Genomic DNA, 14,586 nt, shown 5'->3' on the forward strand with positions numbered 1-14,586 from the left:
AGTTTGGCAAGGTATTGAATTAGGGAGGCAGATTCTGCTGCCATCCAATGATCACACACAGCTGCCATGACAGCTGTTGGGCCGCCAGACATCCACTCGTGGCCTCCACGAAAACCCAAGGAACCCACCCTCTCAGCTCACCTGTAGCGCAGGCCGTGGGCCAGGCTGCTATCCATGGCCACCTGGGCCAGGAGCAGCCCCGCCAGGCCGGCGGCGCCCTCCAGGTGCCCCGCCAGCACTTTCACCGCGCCCAGGGTCAAGGAGTGACCGTCCAGCTGGGCCGGGGTCGCGCCGCGGCGGGTGACCGCCTTGCGCAGCCCGCCGGACTCGATGGGGTCGCCCAGCGGTGTGCCCGTGCCGTGGGTGGACACGTAGTCCAGCACATCCAGCCTCGCCGCGGCCATGGCGGCTGACACCAGCGCCTGCTGGCTGGGGCCGTGCGGCGCGGTGAGCCCGCTGGACCGCCCGTCCTGGTTGACGGCGCTGCCGCCCAGCACTGCAGACAGGGTCGACGCGAACGTCGGAGCGTCGCCGTCTTCCCCTCCAGCCCCACCAGCCAGCTCCAGGACCACCGACACGTAGCCCTCGCCGCGGCCGTAGCCGTCGGCCTCCGCGCCAAAGGCCTTGCAGCGGCCGTCGGGGGACAGCGCGTGCACCTGGGTCATGGCCGCCGAGGCGGCGCCCGGCAGGAGCATGGAGTTGACCCCGGCGGCCGTGGCCAGCGTGCAGTCTCGCGTGGTCAGGCCGGCGGCCGCCAGGTGCAGGGCCACAAGGGAGGAGGAGCAGGCGGTGTTGGTGGGCACGGAGGGGCCCACCAGGCCCAGCGCATAGGACACGCGGCCAGTCATGAAGGCCAGGCCATTGCCGGTGACCATGTAGGCCCCCGCCGGGTTGCCCGCGGCGGTGGCCAGGTCGCCGTACTCCAGCCAGATGCAGCCGACGTAGACACCGGTGGGGGAGCCGACCAGGGTGGCAGTCGCATGCCCCGCGCTCGCAAATGCGTCCACGGTGGTCTCCAGCAGGATGCGCTGCTGGGGGTCCATGAGCGCCGCCTCGGTCAGGCTGAGGCCAAAGGCCTCGGGGTCAAAGGCAAAGGTGTCGTGCACGAAGGAGGCGAAGCGCGTGGACACACGGCCCACGCCGCCGCCGGCAGAGAACAGGGCGTCCGCGTCCCAGCGCGGCGCCGGATCGGTGGCGATGAGCTCCCGGTCGGCCACCAGGGCCGCGCGGAAGGCAGCCAGGTCGTCGATGCCGCCGCCCAGGCGCAGCGCCACGCCCGTCAGCCCCACCACCGACCCGTGCTGGCTGGGCACAGGGGTGGCGGGCGCGGCGCGGAGGGCCTCCTGGCCGGCCACCTCCTCCTCGCCGCCGCCCATGGACTCCACCACAAACTCGGCGATGGCGGAGACGGAGGGGTAGTCGAAGGTGAGGGTGGCGGGCAGGTCCAGGCCGAAGCGCTTGGACAGGCCGTTCCGCAGCTCAACCGCGCCCAGCGAGTCCAGCCCCGCCTCCATGAGCGAGGCGGTGACGCCCACGGGCGCGCCCAGCACCCCCGCCACGGTGTCCAACACTGCCTCGGCCACCGTCTCGCGCGCCAGCCCGGCGGCCGGGCGCGCGGCGGCGCTCGAAGTTTTCATCGCAGTCGCGGCAGTGGATGCTTCCGCCGCGGCCGCGCCCGCCCAGTCCGAGAACAGGGGCAGGTGGCGCGCGGCCTCGGCGCCGCCCAGGCGCGCGACGAAGCGCGGCCAGTTGAAGGGGTTGGCGGAGCGGACGGCGATGGATGGTGCGGCGCCGGCCAGCAGGCCTTCCAGGGCGGCCAGCCCGGGGCCGGGCTCCACCATGCCCATGCCCATGCGCTGGACGCGGGCCTCGGTCTCACGTGAGGCCATGCCGCCGCCGGCCCAGGCGCCCCACTGCACGCTGACGCTCGGCAGGCCGGTGGCCGCGCGGGCGGTGGCGGCCGCGTCCAGCGCCGCGTTGGCGGCCGCATAGTTGGTCTGCCCCGGGGCGCCGAGCAAAGACGCCACCGAGGAGAAGAGGACGTGCAGCGGTGTGGGCGCCCGCGCCCGCTCCGAACCCCGCACGCTGGCAGTCTTGGGCGCAAACACAGCGCGCAGGCCGCGCACGCTCTGGTTGCCCAGCGTGGCGTCCGCCAGCACGCCCGCGGCGTGCAAGACCGCGCCGTAGGCGCCCAGCAGGCCCAGCGCCGTGGCGTCCTCGCCCGCGGCGGTGTCGGCCTTGAAGACGGTGACCGCGGACCGCGCGACGATCAGGCCCGGCTCCAAGTCGCCGCGCCCCGACCGGCTGACCAGGACGGCGGCGCGCACGCCGCGGCGCTGCGTCCAGCCGGCCACCAGGCGGCCCAGCGTGCCCAGGCCGCCGGTGACCAGCACCGGCGCGTCGGCCCGCGGCGCCTCGACGCCCTGAGGCAGCCGCACCACGATCTTGCCCACGTGCCGAGCCTGCGACATCTGGCGCAGCGCGGCCGTCACCGCGCCCATGCCGTGGGAGATGTGGGGCAGGGGGGCGAGCGTGCCGGCGGCCGCCTGGCTCGCCACGCGGCTCAGTGCAGCGTGCAGCGCATCCTCCGACATGAAGTCCACGGCCACGAGGCCGTAGGAGACGTCGGTGCGCTCTGTGAAAGGAGCCAAGGCAGGGAATGTTGAGAGGGGGGAAGGGGTTTGGGAGCTTTGTGGAAGGGGAGTGGGAGTCGATCAGAAACTGACAGAAGGCTTGTTGGGAATGGGCTGCTGATGCTGAGAGAATGAATGCTGTGTCCAGCCACGTGAAGAAACTGACTGGGAAACCAGTTCCTTGACTCAGTCCGCACATAGGGAGCATTCTCAGCACCCCATGCTACCACCGCACCCCTACACACAAAACACCAAGCCCACGCCCACCTTGTGCCACCCGCCCCGCGCTCCAGATGTCGCGCTTGCTGATCTCCACGAAGCGCCCACCCAGGCGCAGCACGGCCAGGGATGCCGCCACCATGCCGGGCGAGGTCAGGGTATTGAGCACCACCGACAGGCCCATGGGGTCCAGCTCCGGCGCCTCCTGGGCAAAGAGAGCATCTCGCGAACCCAGCACGTCCCGCACGCCCAGGCTGCGCAGCAGCGCGCGCTTGACCGGGCCACCCGCCGTGGCCACCGGGAAGGCGCCCGCCCGCGCGATGACCTGGAGCGCCGCCAGGCCCACGCCGCCGGCAGCGGCGTGCACCAGCACCCTCTCGCCGGGGGCGATGCGCGCCGCCTGATCCAGCGCCGCGTCCGTGGTGACGAAGACGGTGGGCATGGTGGCCGCGGCCTCGAAGGAAAGCAGCGCCGCGGGGAGCGGCACCACTGTCTTGGAGGAGGCCACCACGCTGCTGCCCAGGCAGCCGCTGGCCAGGCCAAACACGGGCGTGCCCACAGCCAGGGCCGGGTAGCCGGGCGCGGTGGGGCCGCAGGCCGCCACCACTCCCGCGCAGTCCCCGCCGGGGGGGCCGGGGTCTCCCGGATACATGCCCAGGACGTTCAGCACGTCCCTGGTGAGTGGTAGGTGGCAGCAAGAGGGGCTTGTATGTAAGTGTGCTCGGGGAGTGGGCTACCGAGGACGGGGGGGGGGTGGGAGGCAAGAGGGGTGTATTTCAAGCTCCCTTAGTCCTTCCCAGACATCCCATTCCCTGCCAGCCTCAGTCGGTCATACCCTACCTGAAGTTGAGGCCCACGGCCTTGACCTCCAGGGCCACCTGCCCCGGCTTGAGCGCATCCAGGCCAGAGACAGCCACGGGCTTGAGGGACCCGAAGCTGCCGCGAGGCACGGGGAGCAGCTGGAAGGCGGGCAGCGTGCTGTGCGCCGTTGTGCTGGCGCCCAGGCGAGGCTCGTGAAGGACCGAGGCCCGCACCGCCTGGCCGTAGCCGTCAAAGGGTGCCTGGGCGCCCGTCGTGCCGCCGATCTGCAGGGCGGATCGACACCCCGCGCACCCGGCGGCAAAGCCGTCGGCGTCCGCGCCGCTCACTCCGATGGCGGGGAGCTCCTGCGCGGCCGCACGCACCAGGCCCCAGACGGCGGCCCCGGGCAGGGTGTCGAGACCCGGCCGAGGGCCGCTGCTCTGCGCGGCGGGGTGCGTGCCCGCGGTGGCGAGGTGCAGTGCGTCGGCGCCTCCGCTTGTCGCTGCAGCTTGCACGGCTGCCAGCGCCGCTGGGATGGCGAGCCCCGCGCCTCTGTCGCTGGCACGCACGGTCAAGGCCCCGTTCCTCGCAGGTGTCTCTTCCGAAGAGGCTGCGACGCTGCGCGCCGCCAGCCAGGAGATGTCGTAGAGCATGTCCTGCACCTCCACCGATGGCGGGGCGCTGCCAGCCCCGCCGGCGTCGCCGATGGCGCGGGACACGAGGCCGTCGAGGGTGCAGACGAGCGCGCCCTGGCTGCCGACCAGCAGCACGTCGCGGGACATGGCCGCCGCCGAGTCGGCGTGCCGCGGGTTGCGCGCGGCCCGCGCTGCGACGGGCTTGACCCCGGGCGCGGGGACCACCAGCGCCCCCAGCCCGGCGGGCAGGAAGACGGCGCCCTGCACGGCGGCCTGGTTGGCCAGCATGCCCCCCAGCTGCAGCCCGTTGTCCAGCGCCGCGGGTCCGAGCAGGAACTCTGGGGCCCCGGAACAGGGCCCCTCCGGCGCCAGCGCGGCGGCGACGCCGCGCTCGCCGCGCTTGACGCCGCGCAGCAGGCGGAAAGCGCGGCCGTACTGCAGGCCAGCGGCCGCCAGGCGCTCGTAGGTGTACACGGTGTCCACGGGCTCGGGCGTGCCGGCCAGCAGGCCCTCTGTGGCGGAGGCACCGCCGTCCATGGCACCGTTTGCGCCGACACTCGCCACGCGCGACAGGGACAGGCGCACGTGCACCGTGCCGCCGTCGGTGCTGGACAGCGTGGCGTCCCCGGATGCCAGGTCCACGGCGCCCTCCAGCACCAGGGTCGCGCCGGGCGCGCCCAGGATGAGCGGCGCCGAGATGGCGGCGGCCGTCAGCGCCAGGCCCGCCGGCGCCGCCGACGGCGCAGCGAGGGTGCGGCCCATGGCCGCCGCCATCTCCAGGTAGCCCGCGCCGGGGAACACCGCGCGCCCATTCACGCGATGGTCCCAGAAGAAAGCGTGGGCGGGGTGTGCTGTGTCCATGGCAAAGGCCACGCGCATCGCCGTAGGGGCCACCACGGTCGAGCCGATCTGCGGGTGGGCCGGCGGCAGCACGCTGAGGTGCTGCCGGGCCCAGGCGATGGGCGCGATCGTCCTTTCCCCCGTGCCCTCCAGGCTGCCCAGCAGCGCGTGCGCGTTGGTGCCCTGGAAGGCAAAGGAGCTCACGCCCGTGACGGTGCTGGCACGGGGGTCGCCCGCGCCGGCGCGGGGCATGCTGAACCTCGCCGCCCCGCCCAGGCTGCCCTCGATGTAAGGGTTTATCTACGTGAGTTGAATTGAGCATTGCGCGTCAGACAAGGGTGTGCAGGTGAGCGAGCGCGAGTGATAGGTCAACTCGGCGTAGTCACATGTCCCTCGACTGTGAGAGACATCATGCGCAACTGTGTGGCACCAGACGGGCTTGGTCGCCCTTACCCACGGTGATCATGCCACGCTCCAACCCCCAAGCACTCCCGCTTCCTCGTTTCCCCTTCCCTACCCACGAGCACCTCACCTTTGTCAGGTGCAGCACAGGCTGCACGACACGCTGACTCAGCGCCCGCTGGGCGTGCGCCAGGCCCACCACACCGGCCGCCGGCTCGGTGTGGCCCATGGAGCTCTTCCCCGCACACAGGGTGAGGGTGGCGCCGCCAAAGACGGCGGCCAGGGCCCCCGTCTCGATGGGGTCGCCCAGGGGCGTGCCGGTGCCGTGCATCTGCACGCCGCCCAGAGCCGGGGGGGCCAGGGCGGCGGCGTGCAGTGCGGCGCGCAGCGCGCCCTGCTGCGCGGGGCCGTTGGGGGCGGTGAGCGTGGAGGACTTGCCGTCCTGGTTCACCGCCGAGCCGAGGAGCAGGGCGCGGGGTGCCGGGGCTTCTGCGCTCGCGTCGCCGTCGCACACGAAGCGCGCATGCAGGGCCACCGCCGCCTCGCCGCGGACGGAGCCGCCGGCGGCGGCGTCCAGCGTCTTGCACCGCCCGTCGGCGGTCAGCATGCCGGCGCGGTTGAACATTGCGCTGGTGCCCGGGGTGAGGATGAGCTTCACGCCCGCCACCAGCGCCTCCTCGCAGTTGCCCGCGGCCATGCCCAGGCGCGCGGCGTGCGCGCCCACCAGGGAGGAGGAGCAGGCGGTGTCGATGGCCAGCGCCGGGCCCGTGAAGCCCCAGAGGTAGCTGACGCGCCCCGCCGCCACGCTGGTAGCCGACCCCGTGGCCGAGTAGGCCGAGATGTCGGAGTGGGCGCGCGCCAGGTCGGCGTAGTCGGGCGTGGAGATGCCGACGAAGACGCCCACGGCGCGGGAGCCGGCGTCAGCGGAGCGCAGCGCCTCGCCCGTAAGCTCCAGCAGTGCACGCTGCTGGGGATCCATGAGCACCGCCTCGGTGGCGGTGGTGGCGAAGGCCGCCGCGTCCCAGGCGTAGGGCTCCTCCACCCAGCCGCCGAAGCGGGCGGGCAGGTCCAGCGTCAGCTGCACCTCCCCGTCCCAGCGCGATAGCGGCACGTGGGAGATCGCGTCCGCCAGTGTGCCGGTGGACAGCACGTCCCGCGGCGAGCGCGAGGCGACCGACGTGATGACGATGGCCGAGGACGTGATGGGGGCAAGATCTGCCGGGCCGGCCGACGGCGGAGCAGCAGCAGCAAAGCGCGCCGCGGATGCTGCAATTCCTGCGGCCCCCACACCATGGACAGCAGCTGCAGCAGCAGCCTGGGCGCTCAGAGTCTCCTCCACGTACGCCGAGATGGCGTCTACGGTTGGGTAGTCGAAGACCAGGGTGCCCGGCAGCTCCATGCCCAGACTGGACTGAAGGCCGTTGCGCAGCTCCACCGCGCCCAGCGAGTCCAGGCCCGCCGCCATGAGCGGGTCGCCGCGAGCGACCTCCCCGCCAATGATGGAGCGGGCAGCAGACTCGACCGCGGCGGCGATGAAGGCAGCGCGCTCCGCGCGCTCCATCCCAGCAGCCGCAGAGGCTGGCGCTGCTCCTGTCTGAGCAACACCGCCCGCCACCCCCGCTTCTGCCACTGCGGCCGGCTTCAGGTGCGCAAACTCGGCGAAGAGCTCCGGCACAGGGCCGGCGGCCAGCAATGTGGGCCAGTGGATGGGCGTCATGGCCAGGCAGGCCGGTGGGCTGGGCGCGACGCCCAGCACCCCCGCCAGCGCGGCCAGGCCCGACACGGGGGTCAACGCCCCCATGCCCGAGGCGCGCATCTTCTCCGCGCTGGCGGCGGCCATGCCCGCGCCGGCCCACGCGCCGAAGCGCACGGAGTGCACGCCGCGGCCGGCCACCTGCGCTGCGGCCGCGGCAGCGTCCAGCGCCGCGTTGGCAGCGGCGTAGTTGCTCTGCCCCGGGGACCCCAGCGCAGCGGCCAGGGAGGAGAAGAGCGTCAGCGCGGCGACAGGGAGCGCGGAGATCCCAGCGCCCCGCGCCAGCACGTCCAGCGCGCCGAGCTTGGGCGCGAACACGCCGCGCACGCTCTGTGCGCTCTGGTTGGCGAAGGCCGCGTCGGCGAGCACGCCGCCGGCGTGCAGGACGCCGGCCAGTGGCGCCAGGGTCAGGCCGAGGTCGGCGAGATCGCCCGCCGCGCCCGCGTCGCAGGCCGCCAGCGAGACCGCGCAGCGCTGCGCCAGTAGGGCACCCAAGTTCTGACCCCGGCCGCCGCGGCTGGCCAGGGTCAGGCCCGTCACGCCCTGGCCCAGGAGCCAGCGGGAGAGCACGGCGCCCAGCGCGCCCGTGCCGCCAGTGACGAGGTAGCGCCCCGGCGCGTCGGCGCGCGGCGCGCCCAGCGCGCCGCGCGCGCGCACCACCACCTTGCCCACATGGCGGGCGGTGGACATCTGGCGCAGCGCGCCCGCCACGGCGCCCAGATCGTGGGTGATGGTGGGCAGCGGCGCCAGGTGACCCCGCGCCAGGCCGGCGCTGATGCGCAGGAGCGCTGCATGCATGGCGGGCTGGGACATGAAGTCCACGGCCAGCAGGCTGTACAGCACGTCGGGACGCTCTGTGGGGAGGGAAGGAGGGAAGGGGGGATGGGTTCATGAGGATGACAGGGTTGGGGTGGAACACGCCACAAGGGTATGGCACTGGGTCGGGTGAAGGGCCGAGGGGCGACATGCACAGGGATCAACGCATGCCTGCGCACCAGCCACGCCACTCCACACCCACCCTGCGCAAAGCGCCCCGAGCTCCAGATGTCGCGCTTGCTGATCTCGATGAAGCTGCCGCCCCCGCTCAGGCCGGCCAGGGAGGCCGCCACCATGCCAGGCGAGGTGAGGGTGTTGAGCACCACGTCCGCGCCGCCCAGCATCGCGACCTCGTCGGCAAAGACCAGGTCGCGCGAGCCGATGACGTGCGCCACGCCCAGGCTGCGCAGCAGCGCGCGCTTGGCGGGGCCGCCCGCCGTGGTCACGGGCGTCGCGCCCGCGCGGCGGATGACCTGCAGCGCGGCCAGGCCCACGCCGCCTGCGGCGGCGTGCACCAGCACCCGCGTGCCGTGCCCGATGCCGGCCAGCCTGTCCAGTGCCGCGTCCACGGTGATGAACACGGTGGGCATGGTGGCCGCGGCCTCCAGGCAGACGCCGGCCGGCACGCGGACCATGGTGAGGCCCGAGGCCAGCACGTGTGTGCCCAGGCAGCCGGCGGCGAGGCCGAAGACGGCGTCGCCGGGGGACAGCGCAGTCACGCCGGGGCCGATCCGCGTCACGATGCCGGCGCAGTCGCCGCCGGGGGGTCCGGGGTCGCCTGGGTACATGCCCAGCACGTTGAGCACGTCCCTGTTGTCATGAGTATAGAGAATGGGAAGGGGGGGGGGGTAGTGGGGGACAGGGGCCTAGCTGCAAGGTTACGACATGCAGCACTTTCAGTCGGGAACCTGGAAAAAGGCACTGGTGAGCGTCAACAATCCGTTGCAAGCTGTGACACCCAAACCACTCGTTCCTCCGATGTCACCATCCTCTCCGACCTGTCCCCCTCCGAAAACACAACAACAACCCCTTGCCTGAAGTTGAGGCCCACCGCCTTGACTGCCACGACGATGTCCTGCCCCGCCAGCTTCCGCTCCGGGTCAAAGGGCACGGGGGCAAGGGAACCCAGGCTGCCGCGCGGCATGGGCATGAGGTGGTGCGGCGGCAGCTCCTCCCTCACGCGCTCAGCGTGCAGGAGCAGCGGCGCCATGGCGCTGCCGCCCCGCACCGCAGACCCCAGCGCCGACGTCAGCGGGTGCAGCGCCGGCAGCGCCGATGCGTCTACCAAGCGCAGGCCGGCGGCTGCGGGCGCGGATCGATCCGCAGGGTCAGTCAGTCTCGCGGTCCAGCCCACGCCCGGCACCTCCTGGCCCAGCGTGCGGATGAGGCCGGAGAGGCCCAGCACGCCAGTCGATGGCGGGGCGGTGGACGCCGCGCTGGGCGCGACGGCGCCAAACCCGGCGCCGGCCGGGGCCTCGAACACAACAGTCCGGTTGCGGGCGTCGGGCGCGGCGACGGCGCGCTGCAGCGCGGCCAGCGCGGCGCTGACGCCCTCCACGGCCGAGGCGCGCGCATCGCGCCAGAGCAGGCTGCCGGCAGGCTCGGCATGTCCGTCGCCCGCCGGCCGGGACGCCTGCCAGGCGGTGGAGTACAGGCAGGCGACACGCTCCACGGTCCTCTGCGCGGCGCCGCCGCCGGCCATGCGCTTGGCCAGCAGGGCCGACACGCTGGCCAGGGGGCCGCCGGCGCCCTTGGACCCAGGCAGCAGCGCGTAGTCGCTTCGCGCCTCGCCGACAGGGGCGGGCAGGGGCAGGCACGCCGCCCAGCTGGCCTCGTGGCTGCGCGGCAGGCCCGCTGCCCCTGGGTCGATGGCCAGCGCGCCCAGGCCCGCCGGCACGTACAGGTCGGCGGGGGCGGCACCGAACACCTGCCCCAGCTGCAGCGCACAGTCCAGGGGGGCGGGGTCGAGCCAGAGGCCCGACCGGCCCGTGTCGGAGCGCAGGCCCGCCGTCGCCGCGGGCGCGGCAGAGGCGGGCAGGTGCTCTGCGAGCGAGAGCATCGCTCTGACAGGGAGCAGCGCAGAGGCCCTCGCAGGGCCTGTCGCGAGGCGCTGGCCGTCGTTGCTCGCCGTCCCTGCCGCCTCGGCGCTGGCCAGCACGTGGCTGGTCGTGCCGGCGATCGACACGCTGGCGATGACCAGCGCGCCGTCGGCGCCGTCCACGGTCACCCGCAGGACCACGCCGTCGCCGCCGCGCTGACCGAGGCCGGGCAGGACACAGGGCGCGGGGATGGCCGCTCCGGTCACCAGGGCACCGGCTGGCGCGCGCGAGACGGCGCGCACGGCGGCGCCCGCCGCCTCAAAGTATCCTGCCCCGGGGAAGAGGGCCCGGTCCAGGACCTGGTGGTCCCAGAGGAAAGCGTGGCGCGGCGCCGTCAGATCCGTCTCCAGGATCACGCGGCCGCGGACGGCGCTCGTCACCACCTGCAGGAGCGCGTGCGCCTGTGGCAGCACGCTCTGCCTGCCGCCCCGCCAGGGCAGCGGCGCCTTGGGGTCAGCGCGCGTCGCGCCATCTTCGGCGCCGGAAACAACGGGGGCCAGCAGCGCGTGCGCGTTGGTGCCCTGGAAGGCGAACGCCGACACGCCCGCCACCGAACGGCCCCCAGTCCCCGCCAGCGGCAGGTTCTGGCGCGGCAGCGCCACGCAGCCCGGCCGCGTCTCGTCCAGCGCCGCGGAGACGTAGGGGTTGATGGCGCGCAGGTGCATGATGGCGGGCGCGAGGGCGCGCCCCGCCGCCGCCGCGCCGAACAGCGCGCCGACCAGGCCCGCGGCTGGCTCAGCGTGGCCCAGCCAGGACTTGGAGGCGCCAAAGGCGACGGGGGATCGCCGCGCGGCGTCGATGAGCACTGCCGTGGCCGCGCCCATCTCGATGGGGTCGCCCAGCGGGGTGCCCGTGCCATGCATGGACAGGGCGTTGACCTCCGCGGGATCGACCCCGGCAAAGGCCAGGGCGCTGCGCATGACCTCCTGCTGCGCCGGGCCGTTGGGCGCCGTCAGGCTGGAGGAGCGTCCGTCCTGGTTCACCGCCGAGCCCAGCATGGCCAGGGGCCGGTCGGCGCCCGACACGCTGGCGTAGTTGGCGCCCAGCTTCGCGGCGGCCGCCAGGACCAGCGTCAGCACGGCCTCGCCGCGGACGTAGCCGTCTGCGGCGGCGTCCAGGGCCATGCAGCGCCCCGACACGCCCAGCATGGAGGCGCTCCAGACGTAGGCGGTGCTGGTGCCCGTGGCCTGAACGTGGGCGCCGGCCGCGTAGGCCAGCGCCGACTCGCCGGCAGCCAGGCCGCGCGCGGCGAGGTGAGCGGCCACCAGGGAGGCCGAGCAGGCGGTGTCGATGGACAGCGCCGGGCCGCGGAAGCCAAAGGTGAAGGACAGGCGCCCGCAGGCCACGGACAGGGCGTTGGCTGTCGCGTGGAAGGCGCCCTTCTCCACTGCGGCCGACACCAGGCTCCCGTAATCGGAGCTCGCGATGCCTTAGTTGTTTTGGGGGGGGAGGGGGGAGGTTGGGGAGGGAGGCGTTGGCGACATGTTGAGGTGGGAAGGGTGAGAGAGGTAGAGTGCATGAGGGTGTGACAGCATGCATCCCCGACAGAGACACAGAACGGCATCCACAACACTGTATACCATGCTTCAGAACCCCCATCACCACTTGCACCTCCGCCACCTCCCCGCGCCTCCCCCTCGTACGAATCCAACTCACCAACATAGGTGCCCTGCAGGCTGGCGGGGATGCCGGTGGCCCCCGCGACGGCGACAGAGGCCTCGCCCACGACCTCCAGCAGCAGGCGCTGCTGCGGGTCTAGCAGGGGCGCCTCGGCGCTGGGCACGCCGAAGGCGGCGGCGTCAAAGGTCATGGGGTGGCGCAGGGCCGCCAGGAACCTGGCCGCCACCGGGTTCTCCCCGTCCACGTCCCACCTCTCGTAGGGTACCACCCCCACGACGTCCAGCGGGCGTGCGGCGGATATGGCGAGCACGTCGCGCGGACTGCGCTGGACGCCACCCAGCACCAGGACGGGCGAGGCGGGCGGAGCGCGGATTGATTGCGCCAGCGGGGCATCCACAGCAGGGCCAGTCCAAGCTGCCGACACAGCCATCGGCGCGGCAGTCACTTCCCCCTCCCTGTCCCTGGCCATTTTCTGGCCCAGGAACTCGGCCAGGGCCGACACGGTGGGGTAGTCGAAGACCAGGGTGGCCGGCAGGCGCATGCCCGCGCTGGCCTCGAGCGCAGAACGCAGCTCCACCGCGCCCAGCGAGTCCAGGCCCGCCGCCATGAGCGGGTCGGCGGGGTCCACGCTAGCGCCCAGTACGCCCGCCACCGCCTCCTGGACCAGGGCCTGCGCACCGGTGAGGTCCACGACGGCCGCCGGGCCCCGTGCGGGCGTCGGCGCGGCGGCCAGGCCCGCGAAGAATGCGTCGCGCGCCGGGAAGCGCGCCCACTGGACGGGCACCGCGGCGTGGACAGGGGGCGGCGCGGCGGCGACGGCGACGGAGGAGGCACGCAGGAGCGCGCCCAGCACCGCCAGGCCGCGCTCCGCCGGCAGCAGGGCCAGGCCGCTCCTCGCCAGCCGGCCCTCTGTGGCCCTGTCCCCGGCCGCCATGCCCGCGCCCGCCCATGCGCCCCACTGGATGCTGGAGGCGGGGCAGCCCTGTGCGAGGGGGTGGGGGAGGGGAGGAGAGTTTGGGGAACTATGCTGCGGATACTAAGTGTTTTGAATTGATGCCCTGAGGCACAGAACGGCAAAGGCGGTTGCTGGAGGGTGGTCTGCATTCCGGTATGCACTGGCCCGCAGAACAAATTACGCATCAGCATGTCCACCATGACCCACGTCCCCTCGCACCTGGTCGGCCAGGTCGGCGGCCGCAGCGTCCAGCACGGCGTTGGCCGCCGCGTAGTTGGCCTGGCCGGGCGAGCCCAGCAGGGAGGCCACCGAGGAGAAGGCCACGCAGGCCTGGACACGGGCGGCGCCCAGGAGCGAGGCTTGCAGAGCTGCCTGGGCGGCGCCCTTGGGCGCGGCCACTCGCCGTAGGGAGCCTGCGTTCAGCCCAGCCAGCAGGCCGTCGGCCAGCACGCCACCCGCGTGCATGAGCGACACGGCGCCCGCCGCGCCAGCCAGCGCCGCGACGTCGGCGGCGGCCGACGCGTCGCAGGTGCAGCTGGAGAGCGTGGCGGGTGGGGCGCCGGTCGTCGAGTTCGCGCTGGCCGCTGCCCTGCTGGCACGCAGCAGCTCGACCGGCACGGCGCCGGAGCGGCTGAGCAGGACCACCGAGGCCACCGCCGGCTGGTGGAGCAGCCAGGCGGCGACCGTACCACCCAGCACGCCGCTGCCGCCGGTCACGTAGACCGTGCCGCTCAGGCTCATGACTCGTGCATCGTCAGGCGCGTCGCCCTCCGGTGCGCGCAGGAGGCGCGGCGCCCAGGCGACGCGTGCCGAGACAGCACCACCGTGCACGCCGACCGGTGAGGCAGAGTCCGCGGCTGCTTGTGCTGCCAGGCTCCAGCCGGCAGCTGCATGGCTCGCGGACGGCTCGGTCCACAGCATGGACAGCACAGGCCCAGCAGCATCCTCGGCAGCCAGGGCCTTTAGCATGCCCTGCAGGGCCGCGCCGGGCAGCCGCGAGGCGCGTGATCGGGCCGGCGCGGCGACAGCCACGTCGGCCGCTCCCGTGCCCGCGATGCCCTTCATGGAAGCTGACCCCGCCAGGCCCTGCAGCGCCTGCAGCGCCGCAGCGGCTGAGGTTGGTGCCCGGAAGTTGGGCGCGTTGCGAGAAGCTGTCGCCGCGCGCCGCACCTCGGCTGCCTGCCAGGACGTGGTATACACCAGCTTCTTGCTCTCCTCATCCGCTGTGTCCCCAATCGAGGTAGCGTGAGCAGGCCCAGCGCTGGAAGCCGAAACCGCGAGCCGCTCCAGCGGCAGCGCGTCCAGCTCCCAGGCTGCCAGGAGGCCGGTGCCGAGGGCGATGGTGAGTTCGCCTGGTGCTGCTGCGGCGTGGGCTGCAGCATCTCCAGCACCCACACTCGTGGTTGACCAAAGAGCGCCGGCAGAAGTGGGGAGGTCCCCTGTCTCGCGCAGCGCAGCCGCAGCATCCACCGCCAGGCCCTGCAGCGCAAGACCGCATGGCAGGGCCGAGTCTGCAGTGGCGTCCAGCACGGCCACGGCCTTGCCGGCGCTCGACTGGCTGTCCAGCGCGGGCCACCACAGCGTTTTCGTCCTGGGGTTCCCTGCGCTGCCTCGGGACACGGACTTGGGCTCGGCGCTCGCCGCCACAAGGCCGGCGCTGGCGACATGCGCCGCGCCGGCCTCCTTCGTGACCAGGTGCACCGAGGCCTGGCCCCCATCCAGGGTCACATGCAGGCTGGCTCCAGCGGAAAGAGCGGCCGGCTGCGTGGTGAGGCGGCGCAGGCCGGCGCGGCCGGCGCCGAGCAGCGCTGCC

The 14,586-nt window shown here is 73.4% G+C and overlaps 1 protein-coding gene across 1 annotated transcript in view; it reads right to left on the reverse strand.

Moving 5' to 3' along the window:
- The window catches only part of F751_4316 (Polyketide synthase PksN), a gene marked incomplete at both ends in the record, with an annotated part of 66,181 nt that overhangs the window by 15,591 nt on the left and 36,004 nt on the right, over positions 1-14,586 (reverse strand). The window contains 12 exons of the mRNA XM_011403588.1: positions 142-1,574; positions 1,737-2,635; positions 2,901-3,526; positions 3,693-5,428; positions 5,661-7,826; positions 7,956-8,137; positions 8,302-8,909; positions 9,098-9,573; positions 9,658-11,627; positions 11,855-12,488; positions 12,615-12,800; positions 12,993-14,534. Of these exons, the coding sequence (XP_011401890.1) occupies positions 142-1,574; positions 1,737-2,635; positions 2,901-3,526; positions 3,693-5,428; positions 5,661-7,826; positions 7,956-8,137; positions 8,302-8,909; positions 9,098-9,573; positions 9,658-11,627; positions 11,855-12,488; positions 12,615-12,800; positions 12,993-14,534 (12,458 nt within the window). The remainder of the gene's footprint in view (positions 1-141; positions 1,575-1,736; positions 2,636-2,900; positions 3,527-3,692; positions 5,429-5,660; positions 7,827-7,955; positions 8,138-8,301; positions 8,910-9,097; positions 9,574-9,657; positions 11,628-11,854; positions 12,489-12,614; positions 12,801-12,992; positions 14,535-14,586) is intronic.

This window comes from Auxenochlorella protothecoides (assembly GCF_000733215.1).
Source record: "Auxenochlorella protothecoides strain 0710 unplaced genomic scaffold scaffold50, whole genome shotgun sequence".
Lineage (NCBI taxonomy): Eukaryota > Viridiplantae > Chlorophyta > Trebouxiophyceae > Chlorellales > Chlorellaceae > Auxenochlorella > Auxenochlorella protothecoides.